At 35.5% G+C, this 21,058-nt stretch overlaps 2 protein-coding genes across 2 annotated transcripts; one reads left to right on the forward strand and one right to left on the reverse strand.

Moving 5' to 3' along the window:
• Positions 1 to 55: 55 nt before the first annotated feature.
• Positions 56 to 3,148, reverse strand: LOC135682215 (large ribosomal subunit protein uL2m). Its single transcript, XM_065197000.2, has 2 exons — positions 3,006 to 3,148; positions 56 to 994 (listed from the first exon to the last, which is right to left on the reverse strand). The coding sequence occupies exon 2, from the start codon at positions 972 to 974 to the stop codon at positions 126 to 128; it is 849 nt and encodes a 282-aa protein (XP_065053072.2). The 5' UTR covers positions 975 to 994; positions 3,006 to 3,148; the 3' UTR covers positions 56 to 125.
• LOC135682211 (NADH-ubiquinone oxidoreductase 75 kDa subunit, mitochondrial) lies at positions 3,091 to 20,083 on the forward strand. The gene is made up of 22 exons (XM_065196995.2): positions 3,091 to 3,230; positions 4,337 to 4,440; positions 6,325 to 6,432; positions 7,008 to 7,084; positions 7,445 to 7,591; positions 7,855 to 7,932; positions 8,441 to 8,559; positions 9,771 to 9,837; positions 10,076 to 10,175; positions 10,778 to 10,812; positions 11,501 to 11,761; positions 11,956 to 12,007; positions 12,299 to 12,375; positions 13,400 to 13,466; positions 13,804 to 13,866; positions 14,223 to 14,384; positions 14,901 to 14,990; positions 15,394 to 15,451; positions 16,253 to 16,364; positions 16,893 to 16,956; positions 19,261 to 19,395; positions 19,802 to 20,083. The coding sequence occupies exons 1-22, from the start codon at positions 3,158 to 3,160 to the stop codon at positions 19,937 to 19,939; spliced, it is 2,187 nt and encodes a 728-aa protein (XP_065053067.2). The 5' UTR covers positions 3,091 to 3,157; the 3' UTR covers positions 19,940 to 20,083.
• The last annotated feature ends 975 nt before the right edge of the window (positions 20,084 to 21,058 follow it).

The following is a 21,058-nucleotide window of genomic DNA, read 5'->3' on the forward strand; positions in this document are numbered from 1 at the left end:
ACAACAAGTTAAAGTCCAAATTCAGTATGAAAGTAGCAGAAAGGAGATAAATATGTCAACATCATACAGACATCCATCACGAAATATAAAGCATACATAAGAATGATTATAAAATAAGGGTTTCATCATCTTCTCTTCTTCTTATTGAGCCATCTAGCAATTCCTGTTTGTCCTTTCGGGCGTCTGTTTAGCCATCGACTTCTTCCTGCTTTTCCGATTACTCTGTTTCTATGATTCATGTTCGAGACACGCCCAATAACAGCCAATGATTCACTTGGAACAACGTATTCTTCTTTTGAGTTTGTTTTTATCACTGCCTGGTCTTCGACCCTTCGCACTAAAGTTGCATAGGTGCCGGCAGCTCTGGCATAGTACGCACCCCCGCCGACTTCTTTTTCTACCAAGCACACCATAGTACCCAACGGTAAAGTAGAAAGGGGGTACGCATCTCCTGGGGCAAGCTTAGCTAGAGACTTTGGCTTTCCACGTGAGGCTGTTACTATGTCACCCGCTTGCATGTCTTCTGTTGCTATAATCAGCCTGTATTTGTGCGATAAACTACCGGCAACTTTGGCAATACGTGCACTTCTGTTGGGGTCATAAGCTATGGCAAGCACTTTATCCGCAACAGTCATGGGTTCCTCTGCAAGAGGGACCCGCAAAAAGTCTACTAATCTGTAATTGCGAGCGTGACCGCCTCCTTTGTGCCTAATTTCAATCCTTCCATCAAGACCACGCCCACCTTTTCTCTGGCCTCGTGTGATTCTTCCATCAAGAAGATAACGCGGGATCCAGGTTTTTGGAAGATTTTGTTTCTCTTTTGTATACGACCATACTGTTCGCCCGAAGTCTTGGGAAGACGTCATAAAGAGACGGGAGAATGTCTTTGCAAGTTTTGATCTTTCAATCAATGGCAGGCAAAGGAGATTTTTGCAATGAGTGGAGCACAAAGATTTTGTAAACTTTATCACCATGGTTTGTTTTATCAGCAAACCTAAAAAATGTGCTTGGGATTACTGTCAACTACAAAATGAAGGGCTCTAATAAAGTACAACAGAAAAATACAAATATTAAAACATAGGTTTAAACTAAGGAAAGTGTAAGCTGTTCAAGAATTACTGATAACTGGTTCATGAAAGTCTAGGTATGTTATTTAAGTAGCCATTAATTTACCACTAACAACCAATTACAGATATAAGATTTCAGGTATTTAAAAAAATGAAGGTGATATAAAGATCACAACTAGCAGTCATTGTCTTTAGAGGGTGAAACAAGAAGGGGCGAACATCAATGGTGAAAAATCTCTTTGAAAAAGGTTGTTTTCTGCTTTTTTAAAGAGTGTGATGGGCCCCCATTTTCACTCACTGAATTTGCCTTTGCCTCCATATCGTATAATACTTTACAAATGTGCATACATTTTATACTTTTGACTAGAATTACATTCACCCATACTTGTAAAGTATAGGAGATATTCCTGAGATTAGACTTTTCCATTGGTTGTTTATTAATTAGAATCTATTACAATAAAGGCAAAATTAATGAACCCTGGGTGCATTTTACAAATAATGCTTTGTGTTGACAATCTTAAAACAATATTGCAAAAAAGTTGACCTTTCATTAGGGAATTAAAAATCTTAAAACTGTCAAGATTTAGATAGATGGGGAGGGTTTTTTTAACTACATGATTATACAAGCACTTTATAATTGGTAAAAACAATATAGATTTCACATGATTTTGAAACTAAAAAGAGATAAATGTCCATTATTCTTTTGGTAATTATCAGATATTTTATTGGTGTCAGGAAGATGAGGAATGTTGTTTAGTAAAATACTTTCTTTTTCTTTAATGGCATTTTAGTGATATTGAAAGATTCAAATTATGAGTTGAGAGCATTATGCAGGCCAAACACAATGGGGGAAATATTGGTGAGGTATGGATGATGACTATGCTACGCAAAAAATTCCCTGCATCATGTACTCATTCTGAGTACATGAAAATGCAATCTTCATACACCAATCTGCAGATTATGGCAGTTCTCAGCAAGACCTTGCATGTGTACAGTCATTTCAAGCAGGTTTATCATATGTTATCATCTAAGCATGCAAAACAAAGGTTTTCATAATAGCTTCATGTAAATTTGGTGTGCAGTTTCAAATTTTTGGGATGCAGCACTATACTGGCCTCATGGGTGCATCTGCCATACCCTAAAGATTGGTGCATACATAACATCTATGTTAGTGTATGGCTCTTTGAAGATGCCTTGGAGTTCTTGGAATAATTCATGCGCATCGTCCCTTTTTATAAAGAATCTTTAGTTTTGAAATCATGTGTGCAGCCCTACATTTTGTTCTGCATTAGACAAATCTCAGAAAAATCGAATGTGTGCACATGTCACACTCTGCTGACTGGGATACATTTTAAGCCTTAAGGAGACTTAAAGATAATGTGTCCATATAAAAGGACTGCGTATACCCAACTTGTCAAGCCACCCATCAAAATAACGGTTTGCGATTGGCTAGTATTCTTGGGATGCAAAACTGTTCACATGAAAAGCTAACCTCACAGCAGTATAGATAAACAAAACGACCGTAGTGGCTGGGGCGATGACATGAAAAATCACATGTTTCTAAAAACCCCCACAGAGTCGCTTGCTTTAGCTAGACACATTACCTTTAAGAAATAGGGTAAGCCAGTTTGAAAATACCACTAAATACAGCTGCTATGTTACATGCATAAATAAATTGCATGCATCAAGTTAAAAAGCCAAAAACATTTGATTTTTTCTTATTATAACTCTTTACTGGTCTATTGAATGCCTGACACATGCAGATATCTTTAATCCTTTTGTAGCATTGGTAAAAAATTTTATCAAAAGCTCACCAACAAATTTGAAATTTTACATAACTGCCTTAATTGCATTTTGAAAATAATTTTTAGGATTCAATTGCCTTAATGATACTTTTTTTTGAATTAAAGATAAATGCAAAATTAAACTGAAACACACTTCGAATTTTCTCTTTATTTGCGCTGTCACTTGCTTCTGATCTTGTGGCCTAGCCTTTTGATGAAGAGGCTTATTTTGAAAAGAGGCTACACAAGACAGTGCTACCATTTTGACTTTCGCGAGGTTTGGTGGCCTGTGAAAGTTGTTCAGATATGTTTAGATCAAAACTCTTAGAAAAACAGAGCCTTTACCTAAGAACGACTCTTCCCGCTCTTAGGGTATCTGGTAAGTGTACTGAAGCATTTTATTGTTGTTTGCAATGACGTTAGCAGTAGAAAATGCACTTAAAAACGACATCACTTTTAGGCCGTCATCAAAACACGTCTTCGAAACTGTTATGTAAGGATTAGGTTTGGTCTACCGATTCCCTACCAATATCAATTTACGATATATGATAACTGTTAGGCGTTTGCCAAAGATAACTTTTGATAATATTTTATAATATTTTTAACCTCTGGAAATTACTGGTTCGCTTCATCGATTTTCTTTCTCCCATTTTGTATTTGCTACGACGATTTCACAATACAATTCGGTTGCTATAAATGTACAGAGCAGCATATTCTAGTTTATTCTCACGACATTTCATAAAACCAGTCAGCACACACATCCTCTCCAGAGTGCAAAGTATTTTTCTATGCGGGGAGTTATTTTCTGCAGCTTACCGCTGCGTGGGAATAAATAATATAGCAAAATTTAAGAAGGTTAAAAGCTGGAGTATTTTATTTTTAAACAGAATTTGTTATCCTCCTGGTGAAGCTGTGTACATGATTCACTCAACAGTCTGTGCTGCAACCCCATGGATAAATGCACAGATAGAATTTCAGGAAAAAATTACGTGTTCCCTGCACATACCCATACTTTGCAGTCTGGTCCTCTGTCTTATTTCATGTTAAGGTTGTAAAACATGTATAATTTCGGCTAAGGGTAGCTGCAAACAACAGTACTCTATCAGGTATAACTTGCTAGCAAAAGCATTTGATCTGCATGCAACTGCGCTCATGTATAAATGACAGTAGTATAATATACATAGCTTGATTGACATTGTGGTTCAGATCCGAGAAGAAATCGAGCACAGCTGCAAGCCTATGCAAGTTTTCCAGTCAAGTTTCATGTAATATCTTCTAGCAATGGTCTTCAATAGCTTCTGGCTAACAGTTATATTTATCCACAGCCTTCTCTTTAAACTGTGCAGTTTCTAAGGAGTTTTCCAAAGCCTTTGAACCTTTGCAAAAATTCATAGTTATGGTATAAGTATTTTTATTTTTAAGTCAAAAGAAATATTCTTTCAAGTTAAAAAATATCTAAATGATAAATATTTCACTTTTTTACAGCCAAGAAAAATGCCACTGCTGCAGCACAGAAAAAACCTGAGAAAATTGAAGTTTTTGTAAATGAAAAGAAAATTCTTGTGGACCCAGGGACAACTGTGCTTCAGGTATAGACATTCTTCTATCTGAAAGAAAGCACAGTTTGTAGAGGCAAACCATCAATCTTTATGATTTTTCTTATTGACATGATTTTTAGAAGCTATACAAAAGTTGGAGATAAATTAAAGCCCTCCTTTTTGAAAATGTTGAGACTTCAAATAATTTTTAAATTAATTTGAAACTTTTGTTTTTTCAAATCATTGAGAAAAACAACTAACTAAATTTGTTTTAAATCATAACCTGTGCACATAAGACATAAATGAGCTTGAATATTAATGTGCAAAAGAGCTTGCAGCAAACTATACATTTGTAACATAAGGTTTTTTATTGTTGCAGATTTAATTAGAAATATGCATTTTGAGACAAATAAGTGGCATCTATATTGGACAACCCAACCCTAATCCTATGTTGGATATTATTTATTTGAAAATTTGAAAGTTTTATTTGAAAGATTGAAATATTTAATGTTTGGAATCAAGCCTTTATTAGCCTTTTCTTTATTCACACAAGCCTTTACTACCTACTTCACTTTGTAATAAGCTTGAAAAATATGCTTGTCTTTGATTTAATTTTAGTTTTGATCAGGGCCCACACCACAAGATTTAACCTGGGGGCAGGGCTAACGGAAGTGGGGGGTCAAGGATTCTTTCAACTTTAATTGCAGCTTTGAAGTCATTTGCTTTGGAAAAAAGTGGGAAGGCCATGGCCACCCCGGCCCTCATGGTGGCACAGGCCCTGTTGATTGAGTAAATCCCAATTTTTTCCCTAGTTTTGACACAGTAATTAATTGGTTTTCAAATCTGTGCCCATTCTTTCTTTAACAGAAGTTGTCTTCTGTTCTAGGCATCTGACTTCAGCAGAGCATTTCTTCTCTTCAGAATTATTGATGAGAACCATCTCACTTTGCCTAATTTCTTTGCCTGAGATACTAAGAAGAAAGCATTTTTCAAACTTATGATGCTATTGTTAAATTATGGTACCAATTTGAAATACCCACTTTTTGTAGGACTATAAATTGTATGACAGAAATAAAATGCTCAAAACAATAACTGTACACTTGTGGGAATTGTTTGTTTGCAACACTTCTATGCCTTCCAAGGTCACTCAAGGCAGTGATTAGATGGCCTCTTCTATTGCCTCTTTCATAGGTTAGCCATGAAAGTTTCCTCCATGCAAGGATGGCATCAATCAATGGAATAAAATTCTTACATACTTGTTCTAATTTCTTTTTCTTGTCATTTTTACTTTTTTTTATCTACTTTTGAAATTATTGACACTTTGCAAATTTAAACTTCTGTTGCCCATAAATGAATAATATTAATAAATGAATAATATATTATTATTATATTATAATCATTATATTACCTATACATGTATATGGTCTGCAGTCTCTTTCAAATATAGTTTGAATGACTGACACATTAGTAACAAATAGTTTTTATTGGTTTTGGAAAGAGCAGAATTTCAATTCAAGTATAAACTGCAGGCATAAATGACTAGCAAGCAAAAGGTTTATGTCGTTTCAGTATATAGGGGCCTCACATGAAGAAACTATTTTTAACACAAAATAAGAAAACATGAATGGATTCCTGCATTCTTGTGTGCTATCACATGATCCTCACTGAATGACCTGGATTGGGCACTTTACAAAAGCTTTGAAATATTGGTTGTATGTATATACATTAGAAATAGCTAAAATGTTCCTAGCATGGAAAAAAAATTATTTGGAAAAATTATATCCCAGTCAAAACAGTAAATTGATCGTTATATATAGAGATTGCATGACTTTTACTTTTTTAAGTATCCCTAATCCTCAATGATGAAATTGCCTAGAACAAGATAGAAGCAATAATATTTATTTTTCCAACTCTCTTGTTTGTGTCTTGCAACAGGCATGTGCAATGGTTGGAGTGGAAATTCCTAGATACTGTTATCATGATAAATTGTCAATTGCTGGAAACTGTCGAATGTGTCTTGTTGAAGTTGAAAAATCTCCAAAGGTATGCATGCTTTATGACTTCTTAGAAGGCATCAAAGATATGTGATAACTTGAAATTTGTTAAACTGCTCTCATCTGCCATTGGAATTGAAAATTACTAGCAACTGAATGCCATTTGGTATAGAATGAATGGTTAGCAACATGTCGGTGCTCTGCATAATATCCCTTGAAATAATTTGTATACATCAACTTTTTCATGAATCAATGATTTTAAATTTCCTTGTTACTAGCAACTGTTTCCCTGTTTATTGATCCCTCACAACTTAAGGCATGGTATTTTTTTCTAATAATTGTTAGTAAAGCAGAGAGTATAAGGGCTTCATGATTTGTATATGAAATTGCTCAGCAACCTTCCAAATTTAGTCTTTTAAGAGGCTTTTTAACAATACAATAATTTCACTATCTTGAAATAAAAAATATATTTGTTTTTATCGAGCTGCTGTGTAGAATATTGAAGCCAAAAAGCTGTCCATTTTGCACTGAACTGGGTTGTTGTTAAATTCTTGTTCATGATAATTACTAGAAACGTTTTTTTGCAACTTGTAGTATTTTTATAGAAAGTTTGAATTTTTGTAGCCTGTAGCAGCATGTGCAATGCCAGTCATGAAAGGATGGAAAATAAAGACAGATTCACCATTAGCAAGAAAAGCCAGGTATATATATATGAAAGATATACAGGAACAAAGCAATACGACAACGAGAATCCAATGTCATGAGATAAAATTTTCAAAATAAATTAAATTTGAAAAGTATACTTATATTTCGTCCCAGCATACAGTGCTTCATCAGAGTAAATGAAACGAATGAGTGTGTATACTACTGATGATTTACTCATAAACGAACGATTCTTACACAGGTATATATATATTTATGTAGAAATTGTGAAATTGAATAGACCCCTCATATACAGCCCTTGCATGTGCAACACCCTCAAACAGTACCATAATATTGTGTTTATTGTATAATAGGTACAGTAATAGTTGAATTTTAAAGTTTTTGGACTATGATTTTAGGGAAGGTGTGATGGAATTTTTACTTGTCAATCATCCTCTGGACTGCCCTATCTGTGACCAAGGAGGCGAATGTGATCTGCAGGATCAATCAATGGCATTCGGCAGTGATCGTAGCAGATTTGTTGACAACAGTTTCGAAGGAAAGAGGTAAAATACTATTAACATCTATAACCTTGATAGCTCAAACAAGGTTAAACTATAGCATCGTTTTTGTTGATTTATTCCATTATGAATCTATGTGTGTAGAAGTATGGATCGTCCATTGTACGACTTCTCGTATTTGGAAGAAGTTTTATATTACAGTTTCATAAGTAAATTTCTGATTGAGTCATGATCTTTTTTGCCGATTTGCCAAAAAGGCAATCCCACCTGTCCATGCTTGTTACTTACTGTTTTATCCTTCTATTTAGGGCTGTTGAGGACAAAAACATTGGCCCCCTTGTGAAGACTATTATGACTCGCTGTATTCACTGCACTCGCTGCATCAGGTAACTTTGCAGCAATTCATGTTAAACAGCTGAACTATTGTCACTAGAATGTATGGGTCTCATATTGCATAATCAGCATTCATAGACATGTTTTCTAAGCAAGTAGACATATACTCTTTCAAACCCCTTGTTCCTGCTTCTAAAGCTCCTTAATATTATTTATAATTAAGTTAAGGTGATTATTTTCATGCAATTTCTAAATAGAAGTTTGGTGTTTTTCTTCAATTTTTGAACGTTCAACACCCTCAGTGCTGTCGAGAGTCTATTTCCAATTATTTTGGCCAATTTTAAGCTTTTGAGGATAAACTCGCAATAATCCTTCCTTTATCTTTAGAAAAGTGGAAAAATCTATAAAGAACTCTTGAAAATCTCTTTTTACGATTTTTGAGAATCCTAGAATTTTCAATGCCTTAGTTGACAATGTTCCAAACTTCTTAGTACACTTCACGCTCACACCCTACAATGTCCTTAAAAATCCGTAAGACCTACATCTATTTAATTTTCACAGGTTTGGAAGTGAAATTGCAGGCGTTGATGATCTCGGGACAACTGGTAGAGGTGGTGACATGCAAGTTGGTACATACATCGAGAAAATGTTCAAATCCGAACTGTCAGGAAATGTCATTGGTGAGTTTATGAAATGACTAAACTAGAAGTATTTATAGAATTATCCAAAAAGCTCTGAAACATTTTTTTATTAAGTAAACAGGCTCGTAGGCAACAAGGCATTCTGGTTTATATTTATCTAAGATTAAGGAGGAGCACTGTGTTCTGCTATTAAGAGAAAGCTCCTCCTCCCTCTCTATAAAACTAAAACTACAACAAATCTGTTTTGCAGAAATAAAAAAAATCATTTGCCAGATTTTTTAAAAGCTTTTAATTGATAGATATACAGGAACAAAGCAATACGACGACGAGAATCCAATGTCACGAAATAAATTTTCAAAATAAATTAAATTTAAGTATTTTGAAAATACTTAAATTCTTAAATTTAATTTATTTTGAAAATTTATTTTGAAAATTTATTTCGTGACATTGGATTCTCGTCGTCGTATTGCTTTGTTCCTGTATATCTTTCATATTAAAATCTCATTGCAAGATTCACAGAATCCGGCGGACAGCCTATCCTGCGGCTCTTCCTTCTCACACTTTTAATTGATACTTGATAATTTAATTGATAATTGATAACAAGATGAAATGAGCTTTTAATCGATACGAGTCAATGAAATGTGCCTTCAATTTGACCAGAAAACTGCAATATAGCTAGCAATACTTATGAAAGGTCATCAATTCAAATGCCAGTAGATGATTGGATACTTACTGCAGCACAAAAACTTCTACATTTGGAAGTAACCAATGTGTGTAGGCAGAGCCGATACCAATGGAGGGCATGGAAGGGCGCGTCGCCCCCTATAAGGCTGTTTGTCGGAAAATCTGAATGCTCGTCGGAAAATTTTTGGATTTTCCATAATCACAAGTCGCATCCCAACGACTGGCTGTTGATAATCTTCTTAGCTTTCCATTTGTTATTATTAACATTTTTACTTTTAATCGATTATTTTATGTTGCATTGACTGAAAATAGCCAAAGTTGGTCTTTGCGGAATAACTTTGTGGTCCTTTGATGACAAATGAGACGCACGCGTAGTATTCAATCTACCATTGAAGTAGATATGTTATCGGAAATATTATGATCTCCGACCCCCTATACAACACTCCTGGTGTCGGCCCTGATTAAGCGTGATAAGGATATTCGCGAGGGTCTGAATGCTAACCATCTTCCTTTATTTTAGATCCTTTTTTTGCCTTATCAGATTTGCATTCTCATTTCAATTACAGACTTATGTCCTGTTGGTGCGCTGACATCAAAACCTTATGCATTTGTGGCCAGGCCTTGGGAAATCAGGTCCGTGCTCTGTTTTGCGTATAATATTTCTACGTTTTTCGAATATCTGTTCTTTAGAACCCACAAAAAATTTTATGAGGTAATCTAACGCTGAAGTTAGTTTAACCAGTTAGTTATTGATCGAAACGTCATTTCAGTAAAATTTCAGATAATGCCTAAAGTTTGTTGTGCACGTCTAAAGAGCGTCCAAATATTGATACTTTTCATGTCTTTGAAAGGCAAGTGCTTGCTTTTGCAGAAAAACTGAATCGGTCGATGTGCTAGATGCTGTTGGCAGTAACATCGTTGTTGGTACAAGAGCCGGTGAAGTCATGAGGATTATTCCTCGAATGAATGAGGTGCGTCTAAAAAGAAGCACGTTTGGCATTTTTCAGTTAATTTCTTCATCGATATTCTAGATCAAATATTTGAAAACTTTATTATGCAAATCGAGCTCTTTCCCGCTCATATATTCGTAAGGCTTGGTGATTCCTCCAGGGCCCCTTTCCTGCTCTCTTTGTTTGTTTCTTGGTTAGTAATTTGAAGATATTTATATAAAGCTCAAACAATTTAAAATTTCTTCGATTTTTACAGCCACTTTAAACATAGGGTATGCTGTGAGGGCTTCATTTTCCATAGTTTGAAAAACTGGTTCCGAATTATACGATAATTTTGAGGCAATACTAAGTCCTATTTTCCTAGCTCTGCTCTTTTCAAACAAAATTCTCCGATAGACACAATCGTAATCAAAGGATTCCTAATGTCAACCGACAAAGTTGCTCCAAGGAAAATCTCTCTTTGAAATCTCGCAGTTTCCAGCACTGCCTTTTAATTTTTGCAATGTTGCCTGAATCTTTCCCAGCGAATAGATTCGGTTGTCTGTTGACAGATCTGGACCCTTTTCACATATATACTGCTCTGTTTGTTGACCTTTGTTAAAAATGTGTTTTGCTCTTGACAGGATATCAACGAAGAGTGGATCTCAGACAAAACAAGGTATCTTAATGCAGAATTTATTTATATTGTATCATTACATTACGTTCTTTATCAGATGTTAATCAATCAGGCTGCTTTAAAGGTGTATCTTAAACCTCCCTACAGTCCCCTTTGCTAAATTTTACTGGCTTTGCAAGTAAGACAGTTAAATGCATAGAAACTCCTTGTAATTCCCTATTCCAGCTCCAAAAAAGGTCAGGAAGGCTACAAACATGTAACAAAACACTAGAAATGGCCAAAATTAGCAGATTAAGTTACTCCGATGCCGCCAAGAGGTGGATTTATGTGAACATTTCAACTCATTGTTTCAGGATCTGTTTTCTGATTTATTCAAATCTAATTATAAAAGATGGAGGGTTACCTGACTGGTCTTAATTCTCTTTGTCTGATATAAGTTTTCGCTTGACAGTCTAGATAGAAAGGTTTAAGATATAGATAGGACCAAAGACTTGAATTTAAGTTCTCTTTAGTGTTTCTCAAAATATTCCTGTGGGCAGAAATATATTTTTTTGGGCCAACAGACCTGCCTACAATACAGGGCTACCGCTGCCCCTAGTTTTACTGTTTCTGCAAGTGTTTCTGTTTTGACTGCCTTAACTTGTCTAAAAGACGCTACCAATGTATATTTACTTCGTGATTAACCATGATTCGTGATTTACTTCGTGATTAACGTGTAATGACTTTGCAGATTCGCATACGACGGTCTAAAGCGTCAACGGCTTACAACACCAATGATTCGAGGTGAAGATGGCAACCTTTCTCCATGCAGCTGGGAAGAAGCATTGGTCGAAGTAGCCAGCAAACTGCATTCGGTGAAGCCTGAAGAAATGGCTGCAGTGGTTGGTGGATTGGCCGATGCAGAGTCGCTAGTTGCTTTGAAGGATTTGGTCAATAGCTTTAACAGTGAAAATCTTTTCACAGAAGAGGGATTCCCTGAAAGTGGAGCTGGGTACGTCAGAGTTAATATGTTAGGTTTATCCAGATATGGCACTAAGTTTACAAGCAGCTTTGAGTTGTGTATGTCTCTTTCTTATACTATTATTAACGGAATGAGCACCAGTATCTCCACTTAAAAGCGTTTCGATTTTTCCATGGCTTACGCATCATTTACTATGTAACAATGTAGATTTTTTTTCCTTATAGGACTGATTTGCGCTCAAACTATCTGTTCAATACAACGATCAGTGGAATTGAGGTTAGTTTTTGTTTTTATCTAGTTTCTTTGCTTTTATGCTTTCATGCATTGGTAATTGAAGCTTTTTATGTCAGTGCTGTTCAACATAAAGTCTACTGAGAGGAAATAAATCTTCTTGTGTAAAAATTCCAAATTTGGTACGGAGTAATGAAAAATTCCAGAGAGTAATGAAATACTTTCTTCATTGGTCTGATGCTTTGGTCTTTAGCAGATTTTTCTGTCCTTAATCCCTGTATTAACGCAATTTTCCCGATTCTATTCTTCATGATGGTAACGTCAATTAATTTTTAGGAGGCCGATGTTGTCTTGTTGGTAGGCACATGTCCGAGATTTGAAGCTCCGTTGGTCAACGCTAGAATCCGTAAAAGGTTTGTTTAATCATTCTCTGGCTATCTTTGAGTCCTGCCCCTTGTATTGCGACTTTTTTCCTGAGTTATCGTTCTTTTTTATCAAAGTATAAAGTTTGAGAAAAACATTATGCTAGTTGAAAATTGTCATGTTGCTGTTGGGATTTTTGTGCATCACCATATACCTTTCAGTGATATTTTGAAATAGTTTTCTTTACATTTTTTATTATGTTTCGAGTTTTTTTTGAGCAGCTGAAAATTTATCTAAAATTCCATACTGAAAATCGTTTTTTTATGTTTTCAAAACATTTTTTAATGATTTTTGAAATACCTACTCTTGAATCCGGAATAGTATAGAATTGACGGGGTGGGAGGAAAATTTCTCAAATACAAATAAATTGGGGTCAAAAATATTTCCAGAACGATAGTAAATGGGGACCAGTCCCTTAAGATTGGAAACAGAAAGAATATACACAAGACACTGCTTTCTTGAATTTGAAAAAAAAACGAATCTATAACGTAAGAATTGAATGAAAATATTAAGTTCTAGGTGAAGTTAAACTCTTTCCTTTTGTTGTCTTTACACTTCCAAACGGTACGAAGAGCTTTTTGTACACACCTTGCAGTTTACACGGGGCTGGAAAATGATAAACGGGGATCTGGAATAAAGATTTAATGGGTATATTTTTCTAAGAAACTTATAAGGATTAAAAGGGGGGTAAATTTATTGTTCAAAATCGTACAAAATCGTACTTTGTTGTTTTTTTGGTGTTTCACTAAGTAAAGCTTTTGAGATAGCTGGAGTATATTATCGTTTACCTTGCTTTTTCAAGAAATGGCGCTACCTTTTTTTCTCTGTGATGAAAAGTCATAAAAAGGAAAAATTTATCCAAAACGAGGAAATATCAAATTATGGGGATAAAAGATTCAATGTGCCTAACGGAATCTGTAATTGCCATTATAAGAAGTAACCGCGGTTGAAAAGAAGCAAAATATTTATTGCTATAAAGACATTTTAAACATATTATAAATTATATTATTGCAGCTGGAAAGACAACGACTTGAGAGTAGCAATGATTGGCAAGGAGGTTGACCTTACGTACGAATACGAGGTACCCTATCGAAACTATTTAGCCACTCCTTTTTAAGATGAGAAAAGAAAGCATTTCAATGAAAGAACAAATTAGAAAAAATTTGAGTATATCATCATAACATTAATTTGTCTAAACAATAGAAGAGTGGCATGCACAAGCATTCGGGTCTTTGGTTGCTTTTTTCTCATAACAGTATTCAAATTCGTCACTTTTTCTTTGAAGAGTGAATTATTCTAACGAAATAAGCTGCGATCCAATGCCACTTTCCAAAATGGTTTTTCCAAGTGATTCTGTGATCTGATGAATTTTTTATGATCTGACAGTTGCACAGTTCTAAAGATTCTTTCTCTTTCAGCATCTTGGAGAAAATGCGAAGGTTCTGGAGGACATTGCTTCTGGTACCCATGAATTTTCAAAGGTTTGTCCCGTATTGCAAAAAATCCTATATTGCAAGATGTCCCATATTGCAAGAAATCCCATACCTCGTTAAATGTCTATGCTACTCCTTCAGCCATAAATTGACACTGCTACTCCTCCAGCCACTAAGCAGGTTTGACTGGTTTGGGTGGCAGCGTTTAGACTGAATGACAAAATTAAGCGTACTGCTAAGTCCGTCACATGCTTGCTCTGTTTAGACTTTCTGTCTTCGTTATGTTTCTGTCTCCATCTTTGCTTTATTTTGCTACAATAAGCTCCCATTTCTCAAATTAGTTCCAAAAAACACCACGACTTTAAATTCCTATAAATCCAAGTCTTGTTCTTATCTATCCCCAGGTCCTACTGGAAGCAAAGAACCCAGTTATCATTGTAGGGACAAACGCATTAAATCGGGCGGATGGATCAAGCGTTCACGGTCTTTGTGCAACAATATCTAATAGTTTGAAATCTAAAGGAAATGTCAATTCTGATTGGAGGGTGCTAAATATTCTTCACAAGGTTGGTTTTACCACAGTTTTCTCTAGGATTATTGTGGGTAAGCAAGAGGGCCAGTAGTTTAAAAATGTTTTGTCGATAAATACTGATGTGCTATATATTTCCCTATTGAATGCTCTTTAGCAACCTGGAAGAGAAATATGACATTGTCTACCTTAAGAAAAAAGTTCGTGAAGATAGCACATCATATTTTGTAAAAATCCCTATCATAAGAGTATTTTCTCGAAATTTCAGATATTAATTAGAAAGATCTCTTGGACAGAATTTAAAGATTACTTAGCCATTATTTTTACGTTTAAAGTAGTTTCCTTTTATCATCAACATTTTTCTCTTAAGATTTGATTGACAGCTAGTTGAGTAATGAAAGTTGTTACCGCCTCCCCCACTCCATATCAGATCTACTGCGATTCATTAAGTATAATTCTAAAACCGCCTCCATTTTTATTGTAATGCGTCTCATAATGATAATTGTGAATTCACTGCTCTGATAAAAAGGTTAAACTTTTTTCGAATTTTCAGGTTGCCAACCAAGTAGCGGCCCTTGACATCGGCTACAAGCCTGGCCTATCAAAGCTTGGTTCTCCAAAATTACTATACCTTCTTGGAGCTGTGAGTCTTGTTGATTTGCTATTTTTCATTCTTCAATACATTAAGTGTTGTATTCTCGCATAGCATTTAAAATGATGTCCTGTCAGCATTATTCTGCTTGGAAAACATACTCCCTCCCCAACGTCAAATGGGAACAATTAAAATTCCTAGAAGTTACATCTCTCAAATATAAGGTTTCAAATCTGTGTCCTTCTTGATTGAATTTTTAAGTAGATTTCGAGCAATTGAAAGTTTGTAAAATCTAAGGGTCATAGCAAGAGTGTTTTATGCACACTTGCATATTTTCTTTTCAATATGTCGTGAAACATGTTAAGATCTTTCAAGAGAAAAATATTATCTTTAAGTTTATTAGAACGCTGATTGGCCATTCATGACTTTAAATACTTCTGTACAATTTTTGCAGGATTCTGGTTTGATCTCCAGAGAAAGTCTTCCAAAAGACTGTTATGTCATTTATCAAGGTATGTGATGTAGTGATCTTAAGTGAGAGAGACCTAGACAGCCTGTCACAATATAGCACAGGCAAAAGGGAAATATTACATCTCCTTGAGAGTGCTAACCCCACATTATTTCGTGTACGATCATCATATCACACACGACAAGGTAGCTACTACTACAAGAGACAAATCTTCTGCTTAGGAACCCTATGAGATGCAATACTTGTATCTTTATGCAATATCCTTTTTTATCTACCTATAAAATGACTTTGCAATTTTTGCAGCATTTAAGAGATTTGCAAAATGACAAAATAAACATGAATATAGATCAATTTCTTGAACAATTGCATTGGTTGATATTTTATAGTTTCGAGAAATATCAATTTTCACTTGTGCACGTGAAGTATTTGTGGTAACTATTGTGTTGAGTCGATAACTGACTGGTATAAAGAAAAAGTTTTGCGAACAAATGGAGTGTGAGTTTTTCGCGAAGTAATTTGTTCAAAGGCAGTGTTAAAAAACATTTATGGCTGTAAGGTACAAGATCTGTGTCAATGAAACATTCCAATTCTTTGTAAAGTCGGCAGTAATTTTGGTATAGATTTTTAATTTTGGGGGGAAGGAGACGTTTGAATAAGATTTCCCTTTTGCGGTGATTGCCTTATAATAGCTTTTGGAACGGTTTCCCCAAGTCACCATCATGAAAACACACGACAGTACAAAAAATACATGGACGTCTTTACAGGTGATTTGGTGGAAATTTTTATTTGGTGTTGTCAGTATGTGTTTATATATGTACAAGAGGTCGTGTAAACTTGATTTTAGGTCATCATGGAGATGAGGGTGCGAACATTGCCGACGCTATCTTGCCCGGTGCGGCCTATACGGAGAAAACCGCGACTTTTGTGAACATGGAAGGAAGGGCTCAACAAACTAGGTAATATTGCAACATTTTATGTAGTTCGAATGTTTTATTACTGAAATATGTTTGGTGGATTTTAGAGTTGGTTTTCCATCCCTACATTTGGGATTACTGCCAACTGTAGAAAGCTTTCCTTTAACTCACCAAAAAGTCCAAAGCTACCTGTAATAAGAAATCTAGCTAAAAGAGCATACAATGAGATCTAGCTTAGATTTAGTGATTTCAGTTTTAAATTTCATTGAAGTAAAATCACATTCCGGTGGTTATGTTAGAAAATTGTTTTTGGAAAACTCGAAAGGCTACCTACAATCACGAAAAAGGCGTCCAAGGAGACACAGTACCTATAAAAGCATGTTTGCCTTTTTGCGAACCTGTATTGGTTGTCTGTCCATTTGAAATATTAGGACATCTACAGCATTTATGATGTTAGAGACAATTTTCCTTACTTTTGCGGTGTATGAAAATATCTAATAAAATATATACAATAACTTTGTCACTGTATCCAATTTTGTTTTAGTATCAATGCTTCTTTTCTTACTCTAGGCGCGCTGTCAATCCTCCAGCACTTGCAAGAGACGACTGGAAGATAATAAGGGCTCTGTCAGAGGTGTGTAAAGCCATATTTGCTAGATTTAAGTTCGCGGTCAAAAAATGTATTGAAGTAGGTGGGATTTTGAAAATATATTGTTTCAGGTCAGTGCCGTAGTTTAGGGTTATTTTAAAGCATGTTTCTTAGCAGGGGCGGACACTTGGTCAAATATTGGGGGGGGGGCAAGCCTATTGTTTTAATTAGATTACGTCACATTTCCCATTGTTTTGGAACAAAATACCATTATCCTCTAAAGCATTGAAGGGGCGGTCGCCCCCCTCGCCCCCCCCCCCAGGTGTCCGCCACTGTTTCTTAGTTTATGTCAAGTTTTTTGTTCTTGCCAATCAGCCAGTATGTTACATATGCTATCTAAATGACTGTAACCTATTAGCGTTTATACTATTGATAGCAAGTGGTGCCTGATAGGAGCACCATCCGTAGACTTCAGTAATCTTTTCGTAGCTTTGTTTCGCAGTTTTCTTTTACCTAACTCCTTTGTACTGTATTAATTCATGCCTGTTGCCTTTTAGGGGCAATCATGGTTTGGTGTGTTTTTGTTTTTCATTTTTGTTTGTTTTGTTTTACCCAAGTCTTCCTAAATAGTAACTGATCTCTTTAATCAACTCTTATAGTTAGTACTTATAGTTGATATCTGGAATTACAGATTATAAGCATCTATTTTGCTAGTATAGCGGTTGCACTTTTTGCCAGATTTCTGTACTGGCTGTGGTTGGCTCTGACAGTCTTCAGTTGTTACTGCCCAGTTCAGTTGTAAGGTGTTAGAATGCTTTTTCGAAAGCCTATCAACAAACCTTTAAAAAGTTTTCTGAACATGCAAGTTCACAGAAACTGGAGACTCTCGTTTATTTTGCGGAATCTCATTGGGTACCGTCAGTTTATAATTTGAAGTAACTTACTTGTTTGCATCAAACTTATGATAGGAGGTTTTGGTAGGTCCTTTCAATTTGGTCGACTAAGCTAAATGCATTAGATTGACTACGCATTTTACAGTTATTTTGTAACAAGAAGGCTTAAGCATTAATGCTGAGATATTTTTGTCAACTTCTAAAGCAAATTGCTTTTGTAGTTCTCTTTGGTTGATCCTTTAACTATGTGTTGTCAATGTACTGTGAAGAACCCTTAATTTGGTAGGGAGACGAGAGTGATTTTTGTAAGTGAATACTGCGAAAGTAAATTTTATTACATAAGAAGATTTGGTGCTCAATGGAGCTGAAAAGCAGTAAAAGGAAAGCCGAGGATAGGGACACCAAAACACTAGGAAACCAAAACACTAGGACACCAATAAACACTTGCATAAAACCAGCAAATAATTTTACAGCAAAAAAGTCAATCATTGAAGTTTTTAACTCTCGATAGAAATAGGTTTTTCTTAACGTTGGTTGAAATATCAAATGTTTATTTCTATTATCTGGTTCTGATGAAAAATTATGTTTTTGTGCCAACCAGCAAATGCTGCCCTTTTTAAATGACCAACGAATGTTTTTTTCAAATTCAATGTTCTTATGACCAGTGATCTAGCTTTGAATAATTAGCCACCCGTGTAATGTGTATTGGATAAGCGTTGGTCATTGGACAACTGCCCTTATGTTGATTGACTCGCAGCGTCATTTATTGAAAGAGAATAAGATTATATAAAGAATACACACATATGAGAAGCCTGTTTAATTATTCAGCATTAAAACGTCTGCACCTGTTTTTGGATTAGAGAATGTAGCATCTATAATGTGATGTATACCCGCCTTATCATGATTCTCATGGCTTCATTAAATTAAGTTGTGTTATATTATCAAGCGGGTAAACTGATATAAAAAACGCTGCTTGTTATGCATTTACCAGTTGCTGAAATTGTTTGTTGGTTGTACTTTTGCTTGTTCAGCGTGCTCAGAGCATTTTCGTCTACTGTTGTAATATTCATTTCAGCGTCATTCATTGGGCTTCTCAGATCAGTTCATAAGCACGTGATTGCTGTTTTTAACAAACCTTATGGACACGAAGAAAGTCTATGTAAATGACAAGAACGAAAGAAAATTTGCGATCACTTTTTTAATGATCACAATCGATAGAATCATATTGCTAACCATTAGCATATTCAACATTGATATTACCATCCCAACCACCTTGTGTAATGACTGAAATTTTAACATATTTTTTACACTATGTAACTTTGGTAATACTGTTTTGCTATATTACCAAATAGAGTTTAATTGTGATTTTACCTGATATATTCTGTGTTATATTTGCCACAAGTTATTCCTGCTTACTCTGCTTCAGGAATCCAATGCATACTACTTTCCGTTTTAGATTGGAGGCAAGAGTTTGGCCTATGATAACCAAGACGAACTTCGTGATCGCCTTAGGGACGTCGCTCCCAACCTTACTCGCTATGGTGACGTAGAAGAAGCCAATTTCTTTTCCGTGTCAACAGCTCTATATAAGGTGAGAATTAGCATAGTCAGTAAAAGTCTCCTGTTAGCAGTAACCCTGTTTTACACTAGGATTAGTAGCAGAATCGTTTCAAGCAAATCGAGATTATCTACCAATCTTTATCACTGCGTCCATCCTCTTGGCAGTAAATATGTTTCTACTTTTTATCTAAAACCGCTAACTCAGCTTATATCGACCATTACGGTGCCATATGAATCTGGCAGGAAGTCAATTTTAATGAAAATTACAGTTCCATATGTCTATAAAATTTGATTTTGAGAAGTAAAACCTTTGCATCCTTAGAAGAATTTTGATAAACCAAAATTTTTCTGTCATATCTTTATATTTTCAGCGTGTTTTTTGGCGCCACTACCTCTTTGAATTTCAGAGCTATTCACATCTTTATTTTCTATTACAGAAACAGGAACTGAAAGTAAAAGACGGTGTATTGGAGCCACACATCAGCAGCCTAAGAGATTTTTACATGACAGACTCAATTAGCAGAGCATCTCAAACGATGGCCAAATGTGTAACTGCTGTTGATAATATGCAATAAATGACTTTGTTCGTGATACATCACGTTGAAAATGGTTTCAATTAATGTTTGATTTTATAGGCATATTTCCAGTTTGCTTAACACCCAAATGATGTGCTTGTGGACTTTGTAAAAAGATATAATTTACTTGTAAAAGAATTTCCATCGCGTCTGCTATCTGCTTCAGTTTTCTGAGTGAAAGGTATAGGGTATTCAAAGAAAGGTGAGAGGTGGTCGATTTTGTTGATACATATACCCAAACAAAAACGAAACTGCCATGTTATTGTGGTGAATTAAAAGAGCTTCATGTTAATTCAGAAAAGTACCTTGTCATTGACATTCTGCTTAGTGTTTCACTCCTGTTAAATTTCCTTGGTTACTCTGTTCTTTTATCCAATATTGTCTGAAAGGTATCGTGGAAGGGAGAAGGATACAGGGCCACGTGCTCTTTAGCATTATTCTGTAGCAACATTTTGCATTTGGTTGGGGAGAATCAAAAATTATATTTTGTTTTAAATGTTCTTAGTAACAGGAGGTTGATCAGGCTCGTCGCTAGCCCTGGTGCTCAAGGGGGCTATCCAGGTCCCATTTGCCGGCAAGTTTGAAAATCTGCCAACTAAACCCTTAGATGGCAGAAAATTCCTCGTTTTTGCTTCATTTGCAAAAACGAGGAGTTTAATCTTCAAGTATATTACAGTAAATGTCTACAATATCATACACTAGATTTTAAAGCAGAAAAAGTATGTTTCAATGCTAAGCTACAATCTCTACTTAAATGTTTTTGGTAGCAAAAAGGTTTTAGTAAGAGATATGGGGCTAAAAAGGAGCCTTGTAGAGCACCACTGAGATAGTGGCTTTGGTTTCGGCACAAGATATTATTGCCATCATTTCTGCCTTTCACTTTTAAAATGAAGCAAAGACGAGGAAAAACAACATTTATCAACCCCTATGAGAACGGCCTTGAGGTTTCCTGACAAACGTAACTTTGGCTTAGAGCGGAAAAAGCTGAGTCAGCATGACTTATATGAATGAACCTGTAAACAATTTGTTGCATGCGGTACGGAGGATGTCATGGTGACGGTAAGCTCGATGAGGGGGTTGGAAGTGAGTGGAAGATGGTCTAAGCATAGTTACTACAAG

This window comes from Rhopilema esculentum, chromosome 16, assembly GCF_057945365.1.
Source record: "Rhopilema esculentum isolate cy_ngs chromosome 16, ASM5794536v1, whole genome shotgun sequence".
Taxonomy (NCBI): Eukaryota; Metazoa; Cnidaria; class Scyphozoa; order Rhizostomeae; family Rhizostomatidae; genus Rhopilema; species Rhopilema esculentum.